Below are 18,270 nucleotides of genomic sequence, written 5' to 3' on the forward strand. Positions count from 1 at the left end.
TAGGAAGCATGGAAAACAAAGCCACGCAAAGTCAGATTTTAGGACAGAAAAGGATTCAGCACAGTCTCAGACTCCGAGGGTCCACGAGGCCCGGCGAGGGGGGGAGGGGAGGCCGGCAAGTGGCAAATGTTTAGAAAAACAATACAGCATTCCTGTTGGCTTTACAACCATTTTCCCCAGAGCAGTTACTCGAGACATGACTAACGGTTGGGCTAGAGCCCCTCGGAATCTCTCGTCCCCCAGAGGGAACCGCGTAGGACGAATAAGGGCGGTGCATATCAGCCTCCATTGGGCAGCCAACATGGCCACCTTCACATGACAGAAGGCCACCCGGCGCCGGTGCACGAGGTGGCGAATGGCGGGGCGGGGGGTGGGGGTGGCAAGAGAGACCCTCGGCGACAGCCACAGCACAAAACGGCCGCCACCCCCGAGGCCGCCGCTGGGGGGCGCGCGCGCCGGCAGACCTCCGTGGGCAACGGTCGGAAGGGATGTACCATGTCGTCGCACGGGGGAGACCGTCCCTCAAATCCAAATTGTCTCTTCTCCAGAAATCAGCAAGGGAAAGGGCGTAAAACCCAAGTCTACTCACTTACTTACATCTCCATTTAACCGACGCCATCAAGATGACTAACTACCGGCAGGGGGCGCGGTTAGCTCTGATCGCTTCCCCTGTTCGGTAGAATGGTCCAGCCCGAGCTCCGCTCGGCGGACCACCCAGCCAACCCCCATCCGCCCGCCCGTGGCGCATTGGCGCGCGACGCCGAGGGGCGGGGCCCGAGCCGGGCGCGCGCGCGCGGGCGCTGCTCTATAAATACTGGGCCGCTTCGCCCGCCGCTTCGTTCGCTTCGAGTCTCCAGGCTGCCTTGAGCTGAGGCGATCCTCCCTTTGCGTCCTCCGCAGTCCTCTGCCTCGCCGCCGCTCCGTCTCCTCGGTCACCCTCTCTCACCGCCGCCGCCATGAACGGGCAGCTCAACGGCTTCCATGAGGCGTTCATCGAGGAGGGGACGTTCCTCTTCACTTCAGAGTCTGTAGGGGAAGGTCACCCAGGTGAGCCAACGGGGACTCGGAGAAGGGAAGGGCGGAGGGCAGTGGCGCTGGGGCGTCGAGGCCCAGGTCTCCGGCGGTGGGCACAGCAGCGGCCGCGCGCTTCCCTCGTGGCGCCGCGAGTTTGCAATATGTGGCCCCGCTCCCCTCCCCCTTTCGCCGCTCCTCATCCGGCGGCGCGCCCCGCCATGCGGAAGGTTCCAGAAATCGAGAAGGGCGGGGGCTCGAGGCAGTTTGAGATCGGCGCGGGGAGGGCACTGCTTCCTCCTCTTTAGTCCCGTCGTCTGGAAAAACCTCAAGTGGGCGACCCCGCCCCGCGTGCTCGCGTCCGGCCGCCGGGAGCGCGCGCCCCGCATTGCAGCGGGTACCACGTGTTCGCCGCATGTGGAATTGGGACGAAGCGGAGCTGGCGGCCTCTACCCACCCGACCCCTGGGTTTGGAAGTCGGGGCTGGTGTCTGTAAAGGTCCCATTTCTATTATCCATGGCTTCCGGCCTCTAAAAAGACTTAAGAGCATGGGTGGATATGCCCTTAGGCTTTCAAGGTGACAGCCGCTGACTAAATATAGCGCGAGTTGGAGAAGGCACCCCTTATTTGGAGTGTGCGTGAAAAGGATGAAGTGCATGAGAATCAAGTGCCTACTCCCATCGCATTAGCTTTCCTTTTAAAGTCTTCCCTTTGGTCTTTTCCTATGATTAAAGGAGGATTTATTTCTTGTTTCCTTAAGCCTTTGTCCACTGAACCGCCATGATGGGGTCGGTTACAATGAATCTATTATATGGAACTTTGGGTCTCAGACGGAACTTAACCATCCAATAAATACTAATACTCAGTTTGAGCTGTTTCTGTCCTTAGGGGTCCCACAGCAACATTACTACATGGTCTGTCAGGAGGATCTTGATGAGTGATGGCTGAAAGACAAGTGCTGCTGTGGTTCTTCCCACACTCCCCTCAAGGAAAGGGGTACCTCCGTGTCGATTGAACCACTACTTATTACAGCTAATAGATTCGATCTTAAGGTTCTATGGCTCCAATACACATTTTTGGGGTGGTGGAGTAGTAAAAAAAAATTCAGGAGACGAGCCAAGCATGGTGGTACACTACTATAATCCCAGCATTTAAAGTATGGAAGCAGTTTAGTTTGTCAGCCTGGGCTATGTGTAAGATCCTGTCTCAATACCACAAACATTCCAGACCAGGATACTGTCATTTTCCAAATTGGTAAATCAAGGAGAAATTGAGTATGTTTTAGAACACACTTAAACCGTTTCCTGGATCATTTTCTGTTTGCTGCTGTTCCTTCTGTTCATGGTTAAAAAAATCTTATTTCCCTAATAAGCTGGTGTTAAGTTTCTAGAGTGGCTTTGTTTGATTCATTCAGAACCCCAAGTACATAGGTTTGATACTAGTTATATAACAAGAAACTGAGTATTGTCTAATAATAGGAGAAATGGACTGGTTTAGGAAGTTAGTGACCTGACAGTTAAATGTGAGGGATAAAATAGAACAGTTGTCTTTTAAATACTCTGTGAAGTTATTTCCGATAGTAGGCTTTGAGATATCAAGACATGGCTGTTCTGTTTAACATAGGAAATTGTTTCACTAGGAACTTAGACTTTTGAAATAATCTGAAATATTTTGAGGTGGAACTGAGTTCGTTTTAAGTGTAAACTATATAATGTGTTAAATAAATATGCTCAAAGTTACTGCCTAACTGAATTGATGAGTTTATGTTACTAATGGTAAGGCCACAATATCAAGTTTTCAGTCAAGTAAAATATATTCCTATATACAACAGTTTTTATATTCCAGCAAATAGCTCCTGGTAAAACAGTGCTTTAATAATAGGAAAGCTCACCATACTTCATGCACTGATGTAGAATTGTTCACTTCAGAGATATGTGGGGAGTGCCAGTGAGATTGCTCAGGGTCTTAAGAGTGCTTGCTGCCAAGCCTGTTGTGACCTGAGTTCAGTCCCTGGAACCTAGGACACAACATAATGGAGAAAACCAGATTCCTCTTACTGTTTTCTGATCTCTACATGAACACCATAGCACATGTATGCACAGGTAATGCAGCAGTTTTAAATTTGTTGTTTACTGTAAGAAGTTCAAGTCTGGAATGATGGCACATGCTGTCCCAACAGTCTGGAGACTGAAGCAGAGATTGCCATGAGTTGGAGCTGAGATTAGGTATGCTGAGACCCAATCTTGAATCAAAAGAAAAAGCCAACATAAATGGTGGTGGTCTATACCTTTAATCCTAGCACTTAGGAAGCAGAGGCAGGTGGGTCTCTCTGAGTTCAAGGCCAACCTGGTTTACAGAGCAAGTTCCATGACAACCAGAGCTGCACAAAGAAACCTATCTTGAAAAACAAGACTCAGCTGGGCGGTGGTGGCACACGCCTTTAGTCCCAGCACTTGGGAGGCAGAGGCAGGCGGATTTCTGAGTTCAAGGCCAGCCTGGTCTACAGAGTGAGTTCCAGGACAGCCAGGGCTGCCCAGAGAAACCCTGTCTCGAAAAACAGAAAAAAAGAAAAGAAAAACAAGACTCTAGAGATCCCCTATCCCCTACATTGCAGATACAGTTATAATTGTTTGATATTGTGATATGATTCTGTCACCTATAAATTCACAGCTATATTTGGCCGTCAGGTTGGACATAAACTGCTAGTTACATGTTAAGATAGGGTTAGTAGTAATAGTTAAATTGAACCAGGAATTTTTATTTTCCAGATAAGATTTGTGACCAGATCAGTGATGCTGTTCTTGATGCACACCTTCAGCAGGACCCTGATGCTAAAGTGGCTTGTGGTAGGTATAGAATACTTGCTTATGAATGGCAAAAAGGGTGTTTGAAGCAAAGCTTGGTGGTATAGGTAATACCAGCTACTTGGAAAGTTGAGGCTGGAGGTAGTAAGTTATGTGAGTAAGTTAAATGTCTATGTGGGTAACTTACCAAGACCTCACTTCAAAAATAGAAAACCCGGGGATACAGCATATATAACATGATTGAGTTTCTCAGCACATTCCCCCCCCCATAATATTTTAAGTATAAACTTTTGTTTTATTAGAAACTGTTGCTAAAACTGGAATGATCCTTCTTGCTGGGGAAATTACATCGAGAGCTGCCATTGATTACCAGAAAGTAGTTCGTGAAGCCATAAAGCACATTGGCTATGATGATTCTTCCAAAGGTGTGTTTTAGAGTTTTGTTTTGTTTTTTCTTGTAAACCCATTTTTGCAGATCTAGAATCTGATGCTAGTAGAAGCTTCTAGAATGTTCCTAGTAATCCTTGACTGATTGCATAGTTATACCATATCCTCTCATCTTTCTGATTCTGCCTATTCTGTCCTCTAAAATGCGACATTTAGTGTAAAATCGGTCTCCTGTCCTACAAATACAGTAACAGTCACATCAATAGAGTGTCCAGACATGATGGTACACCTGTAAACTCAGTTTCTGGATGTCAAAGCAGGAGTTAGCTGCTTAGTTGTAGTTGGAATCTAGCCCGGTTAGAGACCTTGTTTCAAACCATAATGTGGGGGGGGGGATTAAGTGAATATGTGGATATGGTCTTTTAAAGAAGTGCTTGACCACTTTGCTTTGGCATGTCCAGATTTCTAGCAGCACAGCACTACTGTTAACATTTGGGAGTTAAAATGAAGGTTATTGGAACACCTTGTTGTTTATAGGGTTTGACTACAAGACTTGTAATGTGTTGGTTGCCTTGGAACAACAGTCACCAGATATTGCCCAAGGTGTTCATCTTGACCGGAATGAGGAAGACATTGGTGCAGGAGACCAGGTATTGTGACGGTTTATTAGGATCTCTTTTAATATTAAATTCTGAAGCTTGTATTGATCACTTCTCCATATTTTTAGGGTTTGATGTTTGGTTATGCCACTGATGAAACTGAAGAGTGTATGCCTTTAACCATTGTCTTAGCACACAAGCTAAATGCTAAACTGGCTGAACTACGCCGCAATGGCACATTGCCTTGGTTACGCCCAGATTCTAAAACTCAAGTAAGTGGTGATCTTAAACCTACATGTCTCAAATTACATTAAAATTTCCAAGTTACTTAATTATAGCTGACTGGGGAGGATAGTACTTGTCTTTTTGTTATTTAAACTTATGATAAAGAACCCACTATAAAGCTGTTTGATTAGACAAGTGTTCTATTTTACATTCAAGGTGACTGTGCAGTATATGCAAGATCGAGGTGCTGTGCTTCCCATCAGAGTCCACACGATTGTTATATCTGTTCAGCATGATGAAGAAGTTTGTCTTGATGAGATGAGGGATGCTCTAAAGGAGAAAGTGATCAAAGCTGTCGTGCCTGCAAAGTACCTTGATGAGGATACAATTTACCACCTACAGCCAAGTGGCAGATTTGTTATTGGTGGGCCTCAGGTAATATAAAATGCTTCGGTTTATTACTGGCTACTACTTAAAATTTGTGGCTGCCACTGTTTTTTCCCTAGTCCACTCTGTTCCTTTTACACACACCCTTATCTTTTGTAGCCTAGGCTACCATAGAATTCACTGTGTATCTAATGTTATGGCAGTGTGCAGCTTCAACACCTTGTCCTGCCTTAGCCTCCCAAGTGCTAGGATTGTGGGTGTGAGCTACATACAAATTTAGAATGGTTTCTTTTTCTTTTTTTTTCTTTTTTCTCGAGACGGGGTTTCTCTGTATAGCCCTGGCTGTCCTGGGAATCACTCTGTAGACCAGGCTGGCCTCCAACTCAGAAATCTGCCTGCCTCTGCCTTCCAAGTGCTGGGATCAAAGGCACGTGCCACCACTACCTGAATCACCTATTAGAAAAATTACATGGCCAGGAGTGGTAGCACACCTTACATCCCAGTACTTAGGAGGCAGGGAAAAGCAGGTAGATCTCTTTGAGTTACAGGCCAGCCTGGATTACAAAGCTGGTTCCTGGATAGTCCGGGCTATTACACAGACAGATTATGTGGTGGGGGAGGGGAGGAAAATTACATGACTTAAATCCTATAATTCCAGGGTGATGCTGGTTTGACTGGCCGAAAAATCATTGTGGATACTTATGGCGGTTGGGGAGCTCATGGAGGAGGGGCCTTTTCAGGAAAGGATTATACCAAAGTGGACCGCTCAGCTGCTTATGCTGCTCGTTGGGTGGCAAAATCCCTTGTTAAAGGAGGTCTGTGCAGGAGGGTTCTTGTTCAGGTATGTAATGAACATTTACATGGGAGAGAAGGGTACTTGGTAAAATATTTCAAATACCTCCTATTCTATAACAATGTATTACTGACTTTTAGGTCTCTTATGCTATTGGAGTTTCTCACCCATTGTCGATCTCCATTTTCCATTATGGCACTTCTCAGAAGAGTGAGAGAGAGCTATTAGAAATTGTAAAGAAGAATTTTGATCTTCGCCCTGGGGTCATTGTCAGGTAAAGATGGTAAAACCTATTGCTAGTGAGAAGTAGGGGGTTGGGACATATATACTAAAACCTGAGGAGGGAAAGGTAGACTCCTCATGAAGGGAAACAAATTTTAATTCCTAGAACATGCCAATATTTTAAATTGCCTGGAGAGGGACATAGCTGATAAAAGTTAGTGTTCTGTGACTTAAAATAACATTCTAGAAAGTTCTCCATCTTTGATTCTTAGCTTTGTGCTTATCTTAACTAAGGGTGCTACATTAAGAATTAATAAGCTAAAGTGGGATGCTCAAAGTTACAAAGAAAATAACCATAGTGGTCAGTGTTGGACCTTGGTAAGTATTCGATTGAAATTCCTAAGAATGATAAGTTTTCATTTGTCAAGCCAGGGCTGGAAAACAAGAACTGTAGTTATTAATAAGGACTGTGCAAGTAACACAAGGGAAGTAACAAACATTTTTGCCATGAACTTTTTTCCTAGCAAACCCCAGGGAGAACTGAACTCATTTGCCAGAGCTCTTGAAATGAGTCTTGCTGATTGTTTTGCTTTGTTTTAAATTTAATGCTACATATTAAGTTATGGACTTGTATATTCCAGGGATCTGGATCTGAAGAAGCCAATTTATCAGAGGACTGCAGCCTATGGCCACTTTGGTAGGGACAGCTTCCCATGGGAAGTGCCCAAAAAGCTTAAATATTGAAAGTGTTAGCCTTTTTTCCCCAGACTTGTTGGCGTAGGTTACAGAGAAGCCTTCAAGCTCTGAGGGAAAGGGCCTTCTTCCTAAATTTTTCTGTCCTCTTTCAGCTCCTGATCAGTTGCAGTCACTCTAATCAATGACATGAATTTTAGCTTTTGTGGGGGACTGTAAGTTGGGCTTGCTATTCTGTCCCTAGGTGTTTTGTTCACCATTATAATGGATATAGTGAGCATAGGTGACCCATGTAACTGCCTAGAAACAAACACTGTAGTGAATAATGCTTTGAAATCGAACCTTTGTGCCCTATCACCTAATCCTCCAAAGTCCTAATTGCAATTACTTTCCCACCAGATGCTGAAAATGTCCTTGTAATGTGCACGTAAAGTTCTTGTAGTTTGACTATAGACTCTGGCAATGCCACAGCCCTGTCAGCATGAATTTGTAATGTCTTGAGCTCTATTTATTGAATGTGAAGCCCCTTCCCTTATCCTCCCTGTAACTCAGTCATTTCTAATTATGTAGTTCTTTGTCGGGGAGTATTCCTATCCAATCAATCTTGCATGAAGCGAAGGTTTCAGTTGGAGCTCTAGCCTGACTTAAAAAAAAAGGCAGTTACAATTAAAACATCTCCCTGGTGCTTATGCTATTAATTGCCACCTCAAACAGCACCAAATCAAAATCTCTCCACTTTTCAGCTGTCTTTGGAGGACGTACGTAATAAGGTTTTATTTAGTAAACCAATCCTATGCATGGTTTCAGCACTAGCCAAACCTCACCAACTTTTAGTCTAGAAAAACAGGCACTTGGCACCCTTGTGATATACAGAGAAGTCACAGGGCAGTACCTGAGGGTCTGTAGGTTGCACACTTTGGTACCAGGTAACTTTTTTTTCTTTATAAGAAAGAGTACTCCACACTGCACAATAGCTCCTCCCAGGGTTTTAACTTTGTTTTATTTTCAAAACCAGGTCCAATGAGCTTTCTGAACAGCTGGTGTAGCTACAGAGAAACCAGCTTCCTTCAGAGAGCAGTGCTTTTGGCGGGGAGGAGGAAATCCCTTCATACTTGAACATTTTCTAATTGCTTATTTATTGTATTCTGGGGTATGGCGTAAGTACAGAGAAGCCATCACCTCAGATGGCAGCTTTTAAAAGATTTTTTTTTTTCTTCTCAACACCATGATTCCTTTAACATGTTTCCAGCATTCCCAGGTAGGCCAAGGTGTCCTACAGAAAAACCTTGGGTTAGACCTACAGGGGGTCTGGCTGGTGTTAACAGAAGGGAGGGCAGAGCTGGTGCAGCTGGCCATGGAGAAAGCTGACTTGGCTGGTGTGGTACAGAGAAGCCAGCTTGTTTACATGCTTATTCCATGACTGCTTGCCCTAAGCAAGAAAGTGCCTTTCAGGATCTATTTTTGGAGGTTTATTACGTATGTCTGGTTCTCAATTCCAACAGTTTAATGAAGATCTAAATAAAATGCTAGGTTCTACCCAAACTGTGCCCACTTGTCCATTGTTGTATCCCAAATTAAAATTTATAGCATCTGCCACCCGTTGCCAGCAGTAAAGTTTTCAACTAGGACTAAGATAAAGTCATGGCTAAAAGGTCAGTGATTCAGAAAAGCCTATCTTACACGGTGCATACACCATGGTGTGTGGAGGTCAGGACAACATGCAAGAGCTTTATTCACATTCAGCGCATGAGGCCCTGGGAATGAACACTGTCTGGAGGCTTTGGCCATCAAGTGCCTTTTCAATAAGCACTTGGATGGCAGAAGCAAGTATATTCTCTTGTTCAAGGCTAGCCAGTTCCCAGGAACAGGGATGAAGGGGCTTCTGTGGTGGCAAGAATTTTTAGTCTGTATGCTAGGTAGGCATTTTGCTTTTTAGCACTAAAAACATTTAGGAGCTTTTAAAGTTTTAAAATAGACTAGTTTCCCCAAAGTGTAGCTTTAATTTATAGCAAACAGAAACCCTGCTACAGTGAGGTTATATACAAAGTTTATTGATTTTCTTTGCCTGATGGTAATGGCAGCATGTTTCTTTAATCCTAGCACTTGGGAAGCAAATACGAACATAGTTAAATTTCCAGGCGTTTAAGAAGAGTGGCTCATGTATCCATCCCAGCATTTAAGAGATTGAGTAAACCTGGGCTACTTATACTTAGCAAGTCCTTATCTTGTAGATGCTTGTTTGCTCAAGACAGGAATGAGATTGTCCAGTAGCAAGAACAGGACAATTGGGAGTTCAAGATCGTCCTCAGCTACATAAATTTATATTTGAGGGGGTAGCCTGGGGTAAGTGAGGCCATATCTAAAGTGCTCAACTACATAGATATGCTTGTGAGATCCCAAAAACTAGTTTGAGAGCCCTTAAAAAAACTAAGGTCCTGAGAAATACTAGGTGCATGGGCACTAGCTAGGCCAGGGAGGATGGAAGGAAATGAATAAGCATGGGAAGTGGGGTTCAGGGCTAAGGACAAGCACAAAGTGAGTGTATGCTGGAGATGGGTGGAGTAATTCAGCTAGAGCTTTTATAAAACAAATCTATTCCCAAGACAACTAATAGCAAAGCCTGGTTTCTCTGGCAATACTATACAATTTCCATCAACTAAATGGAGTCTCACTACTCTGGTGCTGCCCGTGAACTGATCTTCCAGACTGCTGAGGATGCACTATAGATGTACACCAGAGCCTCAGGACTTCATGAATGGGAGACTATATCAACTGAGCCCCATCGCTAGCCTCAAGCAGCTTAACTATTAATGACTTCATCTCCACTTAATTCATCCCAACATTTGGGGTGGGGGGAGAAAACTCAGTAAATCAACATAAAAGGAGCATCTCTGTATAAATTTCATACTTTGCATGAACCTTGGGTTCATTTCCCCACAAAAGTTTACAAAATCCCCCTACTGAATAAAAAATAGTGAAAGGGCATAATGCCAGGCTGTATTTCATACTGTTAAGGTAAGATCATGAAAAGGTATAAACTAGTGCTTTTCCTGTTAAAAGTGACCTGTACACGGCCGTCAGTAGTAGCCTACATACAGTGTACTATATGCATTAAAATGGATTTTTGGTTCTCCATTCTCAGGCCTAACCTGTGCAATTGGAAGTGATGACCCTACCTTGGTCTATCCCTAACTAGATTTCAGAATGAAGGATGAACAGAAGGAAGATGCGATGGGGCTTGACCAATATAAGGAAACAAAACTTCAAGGCTTATGACTCAGCCATGGCTTAGCGAGTTACCATTCACTAAGCTGATTTATATAAAAGCAAGCCATCTGGCTTCCCTATTTAGTAATGCTATTCTGATTGATGCCAGTGGTACTGAAAAACTTGCTGGCTACAAATAGGAATGATTTATAAATTAAAAACTGCCTTATTCCTTTATTACTACCTGATCACTCTTGTCACTTGGAATTAACACAAGTTTTAAGCTATACTTCAGTTTTAGTGTAAGTCTGAAAATTAAAAGCAGCAGGTTACAGGACCTTAAATCTAACATTTCAAATTGTCAACTCCTAGATGACTTTAGGTAAATTTTGCATGTTCTCCTTTCTTTAAAGGTAAAGGTCAATGCTTCTTAAAGTACAAGTATGTTAATTCAGGTACAATGCTTCAAACAGTACCAAGCACATAGCAAGTACATGGGTTCAGCTATATTCATTGTAAAATTCCTTTTCCTAAAGAGCAAGCCAACTTAAAAATGACTTATAAGCCAGGTAGCAATGTCCCAAGCCTTAAATTCCAGCACTCAGGAGGCAGAGGCTGGTAAATCTCTTGAGAGCAAGGCCAGTCTGGTCCACACGGAGATATCCTGTCTATAAAGACTAAAAGCCCTCAGTCTTGGGATTCAAATTCTCTGTTGCCTTAGATCCTGTAAGCTATAATTTTAAAGAACTTGTAGGAGGAAAAAATGTAAAGGGAAAACCAACTAGGTTTGCTGATATATATGTAATCACAAAACAAGCTGAAAAAGGGACCACCATGAGTTTGAGGCCAGCCTGGGCTGTACTGTGAAAGCCTATCTCAAAATCATTTTTCTCCAAAAAATGTCCTTTGCATAGACAATAAAGCCTATAACAGGCTGCCCCCACGTCTGCACAGAGCATCTGGACTTCATTCAGAACTCAGAATGAACATGCTCAGAATCTGGCTCTGAGGGATTAGGATTTGAAGAATCTGTGTTTGAAGCACTTGACTCATCAACTGGTTCAAATGGTCGCAAGTTTGCATATGTCACCTCTTGGGCTAGTTGCTCTAAGGAAGGGCGGCCTAATAGCAGATTTCGGAGTGAAATTCGAGTCATCAGGAAGCTGGAAAAAAAAAAAAAGGTAAACGCTCAGTCCAAATTTAAGTTTCTACATAACTCCAAAGCTGTTAGGAAACATTTGGTCTTAGACCCCCTTCACCTGAGGACACAGGTGACAAATTACAAGTTTACAAATTTGTAATTACAAATGACCTTCCACATACCAAATGCAAGCAGACCCTACTCTGAAGCTTGACAAGATTCTAGGGTAAAACAGGAATAGCTATGGAAAGGCTAAAGATTAACAGGCAGAAGTGGGTGAAGAGGGGAGAAAGATCCCTAGATCTGTTACACTAGGGGAGAGTAACCAAACTTGCAAGCACCTGATGGCAACGACAAACACTTCTGTGACTGAAACTTACCTGCGTCGAAAGACATACAGCTTTCGAAGCATGAAGCGAAGGAATCGCTCATGGAAAGGGCTATTTCGCCTGCGTTCAATTTCTTGGAGCTTCCTCTGACGTCTGAGAAAGGTTTGGACCAGAGGTGTTGGCTCAGGGCCCCCTTTTACTTCCCCTTCCAAAAGAGGCTGAAGTTCTGGAGGCAGAGGCCCTGTTTCTGCCCAGAAGACAGCAAAAAGGATCCAATGAGAAGGACCACTCTCAGAAAGGCCACTTCCATCAACTAGAGGCATCACATACTGTCTTTAATGCTTTGAGCCTATAACCCTGACTTCTAAAAGCAGGTGGTCTCTCTGTCCAAACCTCCATGCACTCACCACTTCCGTTCTCCACCTTCTCCTTTAATTCTTGCAGATACGCCAGGTCTTGCTCCAGTGCGACCTCTGTAGTGTTGACATAGACGTACATGTAGCAGGAAGGACTAGATGATACAGTATAGACTTTATGGTACTCTCCAGCAGGCAACTGGTGAGGGAACAAAGGACACGCTGCACTAACTTCCCTAGCTAGGCTACTGTCTCCCCGCTCTAACCCTGCTGGCGCTCTTGCCTTGTGCCTTGTGAGTCTGAAATTATGGCCTCTGGAATCTGGATAAGCTATTCACGCCCTCAGCGGTCCCTTTTTTTTCTCCTTCTTCCAGTGTTTTGTGTTTTGAGTTCCAGTCTTACTGTGTAGTCCAGGCTGGCCTGGGGTTCTCAGTCTTTCTGCCTCAGCCTCCTAAGTCCTGAAATTAACAGATACATGCTTCTATGCTCTGAGGAAGCCCTTGCTTTCTGAGCCTCCACTACATCACTGCACTGATGAAGACTTTTTGTTTGTAATAAATGAGCCTTGGTCACCTAAATTTCTAAAGTTCCTATTTTGTGGTACTAAATCCCCAGCCCCTCTATTGCTGTTAACCCAGCAATATATAGAGAAAATACCTGCATTTTCTCTCCTTCTTGAAGAGTCTGGTTTTTCTGTTCTGCTACCAATTCCACAATGACTTCTCCCTGCAGCAGCTGGATGCTAGTGTTGCCTAGGTCTTCACTCACAAAATTCTCCAAGTGTAGCCCTGCCAGAAGCAAGAAAGCTCACCATCCCACCCCACCTCACCAGCACAGACTGCAGACCTTCACCATTATCACCTCCAGAGTCCCCTCCCTACCCCAGCATAAGCAATGTCTCTGTGATCAAGGAAGTCAAAGACAGCAAAACCTCCCCTTGCTTTCCTCCATACCAGGGAAATCTGCAATGAAGACCACCTCAGTGTGGTTGTCCAGACTGTTCTTAATATCCTGTAACTTGGTCCTCCAGGGAGATAAGTCCATCAAGAGTGGCTGTACCCAAGGCGTGCGCTGGAAGGGGGACCAGACAGCCTGTACGATGTCCACTCGAGGGTCAAAAAGCCTTAAAAAAGGAAACCATGTTCTGAGGAGGCAACAGCCAACCACCCACCAGATTTCTGGTTCTGCTCCTTTCATCACTGAACCCATTGAGGGAATAAGATTTCCCAAAAGGAGAAATGTCTGCTGTCAGCATGTTATTGCCAGTCCATGGCAGAGAGGAGGGGAAGAATGTGAGTTAGTGGCCACCTGAGGAGAAGGCATTGTGTTAACAGTGTCTGAAAGAACAGTCAGTTCACTTTTCTCCTGGTGCCCCCTGCTGGCCCACAACCAAATCAACCCGACATGCACTAAACTGAGAGAGAGCCTTGTAAAAAGCAGACAAGTGGGAGACTTCAGCTTTTCATCTTGGCAAAAAGAACTCTGCTTCATCTTTCCCTGTCTCTGCTCCCCTTGCCCACCTCTGCTGGAAGCGGTCATTGATGGAGACCCAAATATCAAAGTAGATCTGGGGCTCAGTGACATTGTACTTGGGAAGCAGGAGGCTCAGGCAAGTGGCATATTGCTTCAGCATGTCTGCATGGTCCTTCCATCGCCGGCTCTGTGTGAATACCTGCCCCAAACCCCCATATTAGTCCCACTTTGTCACTGTCAATCTCCAAGACATGCACTGCCAATAACATAAACATCTCTCCTGCCTAACTTGACCAGGAGGGAAAAAAAGGAAGTTGTTTTCAGTGGTGAATTTTTCATTGCTAAATATTTACTTACCTTTCCAAAACATAATCTTAATTCAAAACAATGATAAACTGTCTCCACAGTATATATATTTATATAAAAAAAAAAGTTTAGCACCAGACATAATGGCTGAAACAGGACCAGCCTGAGATATACAGAAATATCTTGACTTATTAATTTAAAATATGGTCCCCTAAGATGGTTCAACGGGTTAAGACACTTGCCATGAAACCCTGATGACTTAAGTTAAATTACTAGAACTCACAAAGCTGTAGAAAAAACTAACTCTACATGTGTCTGTCTGTCTCTCATGCATGCACACACACACACACAAACACACAAAATACATTTTTTAAAAATTACAAAAAGCTCAGGGATGAGGATGTAGCTCACTGTTAAAAGTATGTGCTTAGGGCTGGTGAGATGGTTCAGCGGTTAAGAGCACTGACTGCTCTTCTAGAGGTCATGAGTTCAAATCCCAGCATCCACATGGTGGCTCACAACCATCTGCAATGAGATCTGATGTCCTCATATGAGTGTCTGGAGACAGCTACAGTGTACTCACATATAATAAATAAGTAAATAAATAAATAAAATGAAAAAAAATGTGCTTAAACATGTGTTAGGCCCTCAGTCCAGCAGCAAAAAAAAAAAAAAAGAAGAAGAAGAAGAAGGTTCCATCTTGTTTGAGAGGAAGTGCAGAGACCCAAATCGGTGTGACTTTATGGTGTAGGACCAGATAAGATCCCAAAGCCAGGGCTCTGAAGAATTGGGAGCATTGGAAGCCTCACCCCGGGGTTAAGGTAGCCCAGCTCGCCAGTGAGGCCATCACGGTAGGTGATCTTTACATGCTGGTGGGAGCGGGAGTGCACCATCATGTCCCAGGAATAGCCATACAGCCCATTTGTCCAGTTGTTGTAACCCTGGGAAGGCAGAGCACACACATCAGCTTAATGCTTCTCCACCCAACCTCATCCTCCAACAAGCAGACTAGAAAACCAAGCCCACCCTTCCCTAATCCTGCCACATCTCCACAGTCTAAGCCCAGCTTCAGTGCCTCGTGTACGGATCCAACGGACCTGAGTGAGGAAATGGGAATATGGCAGGAAGAGCTGCTCCAGAAGGTAGAGCAGGGTGAAGACGGCTCCCAGCTGGTGGCGCAGCCCTGGCTTTTGACCAGCTTTGGCCCGGGCCCTCTTATAGACACAGGAAGCACTAGGTCGGGGAGCAGCTTTGGCAGGCAGCAGCTCCTGCAGCCTTTTTGGACATCGGGCTACTAGCTTCCTAGGCCATTCGGTTGAGCAGAAGAGAGGGCTGCTGGCCAGCATGACATAGGGAAACATACCTAGAAAAGCAGAAGAAAACATCTCAGTGTGGTCACACTCCCTCTACCTCCATCCCTTATGAAGTACATCTGAAGCATTTTACTTTGATGAAGGTTTGTTTTCTTGAGACAGTCTCATGTAGCCTAACACTCAGTATGTAGCTGGGGATCACCTCGACCCGATCCTTCTCACTCTGCTTCTTCAGTGCTGGGATGAGAGGTGATACCATCACGGCTGGTCTTCTGTGATGCTGAGGATGGAACTCAGGACTTTGTGCATTCTAGGGAAGCACTGTAGCAGCTGAGCTGCATCCCAGATCTAAAAGAAGTGCTTCACTGTTCTTCCCACAGACCCTCACTGCAGCACGCTGCACCCCACAACCCTGCAGTCACTCTCCCTGCAGCTGTAGGTACTGACCAATGCTGAAGAGCTGCGAGTTCATGCAGTGAAAGTAGGACACGAACAAGAGGCCAATGGTTCTTGAGGCATCAAAGAAGAGCAGGAATCCAGCCAAGAGGTCAAGGAGAAGCCCACACCAGTGTACCACCAGCAGGCTTGTCAGCTCCTCGGACAACACCAGCCTGCAGACACAGGAACAAACGGCCAGGGCCAGTCAGCTGGATCACCCAGAGCACAAGCATCAGGTGCTTCAGCAACCTGTCCCTGACGAAGGATCTGCCCACCAGTGGGTTATAACAATTAAGCCCCAAATGCAGGCAGCCATAAGAATATTCTGCATTGGAGCTTTCCAACCCCTTGACATTTCCGGGTGTCCGTTTTTTCCCCCAACAAGCCCTGTACGATGAGTAAGGCCCAATCTTCTGGGATAACAATCGACTGGAAAGTATGCTTGAGGAAGCCAGCTCCTCACGGACATCATAGAGCAGAAGCAGGAAAAGGTGAGCCTGGGACTAGGCATGCAGCTCACCGGAGCCGGGGCTTGCCTAGCGTGCATGAAGGTCTGCTCCCCAGCATTTCACAAAGCTGGGTGTGGTGGTGCACACCTGTAATCCTAACACTTGAGAGGCAGAAGCAGTTAGGTCAGAAAGTTCAGGGCCATCCTCAGAGAGCTGGAGGCTTGCCTGAGATGGAGGATACCTTTTCTCAAAAGAAAAAGAACAGGCTCATTTTTTAAAGTTGACTGCTTTGGGCTGGTAACATGGTTAGGTACTAAGCCTAGAGATCTGAGTTTGATCCCTAGCACCCACAGGTGGGAAGCAGAGAAGCAACTCCTGCACGCTGTCCTCTGACCTCCACACATAGGCTGTGGCACATGTGTGCAAGTGCACCTATAATCACATACAACAGATACATGTAAAAATGAAAATGTAAAAATGAGTGGCTGGTTGAGTAACAGGTCAAATCTCAGCACGTGGAAAACAGAGGAAGTGGGAAAGAACAAGTGAGAGAGACTCAGAAGGAAGGAAAGACCACAGATGAAGCTGCCTGTCAAGCAGAAACAGCATCACCTCTTTGCCAAACTGTCTGACGAGCTCCTACAGAAGACTACAGTTACACGGCCTTGAATCCTAGCAGAGGCAGAGGAGCTCTGAGTTCAAGGCCAGCATGATCTACATAGTAAGGTCCAGACCAGCCAGGGCTACATAGTGAGATCCTGTCTACAAAAAATTAAAAAATAAAAAGAGTTGGGTTGGGCTGGAGAGATGGCTCAGTAGTTAAGAGCACTGACTTCTCTTCCAGAGGTCCTGAGTTCAATTCCCAGCAACCACATGGTGGCTCACAACCATCTGTAATGGGGATCTGATGCCTTCTTCTGGTGTGTCTGAAGACAGTGTCAGTGTACTCACATACATAAAATAAATAAATCTTGAAAAAAAAAAAAGAGTTGGGTCAGGGCTGGGGTGGTTGCCTTATATGCATGAGACCTCAGGTTCAATCCCCAGTACTGACAAAATATGATTAAAAATAATAAATTAAAAAGGAAGAGTTGGCAAGGCAAGGACGCAAGAAGTTCCCACTGCCACTCAAGGTAACTAACTGCTGGGTGCTACTGTATGCTGGGTGCTGCTGGGTGCTATTGTGTGTTGGGTACTGCTGGGTGCTGGCTCACTGACCAAGTATGCTACTACTATCAACTTGCACAGGCTGAAGTCATCTGGAAAGAGGAAACCTTAACAGAGGGATTGCCTCCAACACTGCCTATCAGAAAGTCTTTGTTTTTTTTGGTTTTTCCAGACAGGGTTTCTCTGTGTAGCCCGGGCTGTCCTGGAACTCACTCTGTAGACCAGGCTGGCCTCGAACTCAGAAATCCGCCTGCCTCTGCCTCCCAAGTGCTGGGATTAAAGGCGTGTGCCACCACTGCCCGGCTCCCAGAAAGTCTTTGGGGGTATTTTCTTGATTAATAATTGATGTGGAAGGGCCTGGTCAACTATGCACAGTGTCACCTCTGGGCAGACGGTCCTCGGTGGTATAAAAAAGCAAGCTGACACGGCTGGAGAAATGAGCTGACCGTGAGGATTACTGGCTGCTCTTCTGGAAGACCCAAGCTTGGTCCCAGCACCCACATGGTGGCTCAAAACTGTAACTCCATTCTCAGGGGATCTAATGCCCTCTTCTTGACTCCATGAACACCAGCCACACATGTGGTACATAGACATACATGCAGGCAAAACAGTTATATGCATAAATAAAATTAAGTTTTTCTTTGTAAAACAGAAAGTGAGCAAACCATGAGGAACAAGCGAGTAAGCAGCAGTCCTCCATGGTCTCTGCATCAGCTCCTGCCTCCAGGTTCCGCTCTGTTGAGTTCCTGCCCTGGTTTCCCTCAAGGATTGGGATGGGCTGGATGTGTGCCCAAATAAACTCTCACAAGTTGTTTTTGGTCGTGGTCTTATCACAGCAATTGAAAGCAAAGTTGGCCATTAAGTCACCTAATTCTGATGCCATTAAGTCACTTAAGTCTGATGCCTTTCTCTTTTGACCATTTACAGCACAGAGTCTCCAGATGTAGTTAGGCCCCATCTTTCTTTCTTT

General features: G+C 45.1%; 2 protein-coding genes across 2 annotated transcripts in view; one reads left to right on the top strand and one right to left on the bottom strand.

The window, feature by feature from the left end:
• Positions 1-807: 807 nt before the first annotated feature.
• Mat2a (methionine adenosyltransferase 2A) lies at positions 808-8,663 on the top strand. Its single transcript, XM_028762248.1, has 9 exons — positions 808-1,047; positions 3,780-3,857; positions 4,118-4,240; positions 4,740-4,852; positions 4,930-5,073; positions 5,243-5,461; positions 6,072-6,254; positions 6,347-6,480; positions 7,070-8,663. Exons 1-9 carry the CDS (start codon positions 957-959, stop codon positions 7,170-7,172), a joined length of 1,188 nt encoding a protein of 395 aa, XP_028618081.1. The 5' UTR covers positions 808-956; the 3' UTR covers positions 7,173-8,663.
• A 483-nt stretch (positions 8,664-9,146) lies between these two features.
• Positions 9,147-18,270, bottom strand: part of Ggcx (gamma-glutamyl carboxylase) — a 19,690-nt gene continuing 10,566 nt past the window's right edge. The window contains exons 7-15 of the mRNA XM_028762247.1: positions 15,694-15,857; positions 15,031-15,296; positions 14,743-14,874; positions 13,675-13,826; positions 13,108-13,277; positions 12,812-12,942; positions 12,206-12,353; positions 11,850-12,045; positions 9,147-11,491 (exon numbers count right to left, since the gene is read on the bottom strand). Coding sequence (XP_028618080.1) covers positions 11,299-11,491; positions 11,850-12,045; positions 12,206-12,353; positions 12,812-12,942; positions 13,108-13,277; positions 13,675-13,826; positions 14,743-14,874; positions 15,031-15,296; positions 15,694-15,857 — 1,552 coding nt within the window. The 3' untranslated portion in view covers positions 9,147-11,298. The remainder of the gene's footprint in view (positions 11,492-11,849; positions 12,046-12,205; positions 12,354-12,811; positions 12,943-13,107; positions 13,278-13,674; positions 13,827-14,742; positions 14,875-15,030; positions 15,297-15,693; positions 15,858-18,270) is intronic.

Source organism: Grammomys surdaster, unplaced genomic scaffold, assembly GCF_004785775.1.
Source record: "Grammomys surdaster isolate TR1022 unplaced genomic scaffold, NIH_TR_1.0 133, whole genome shotgun sequence".
Taxonomy (NCBI): Eukaryota; Metazoa; Chordata; class Mammalia; order Rodentia; family Muridae; genus Grammomys; species Grammomys surdaster.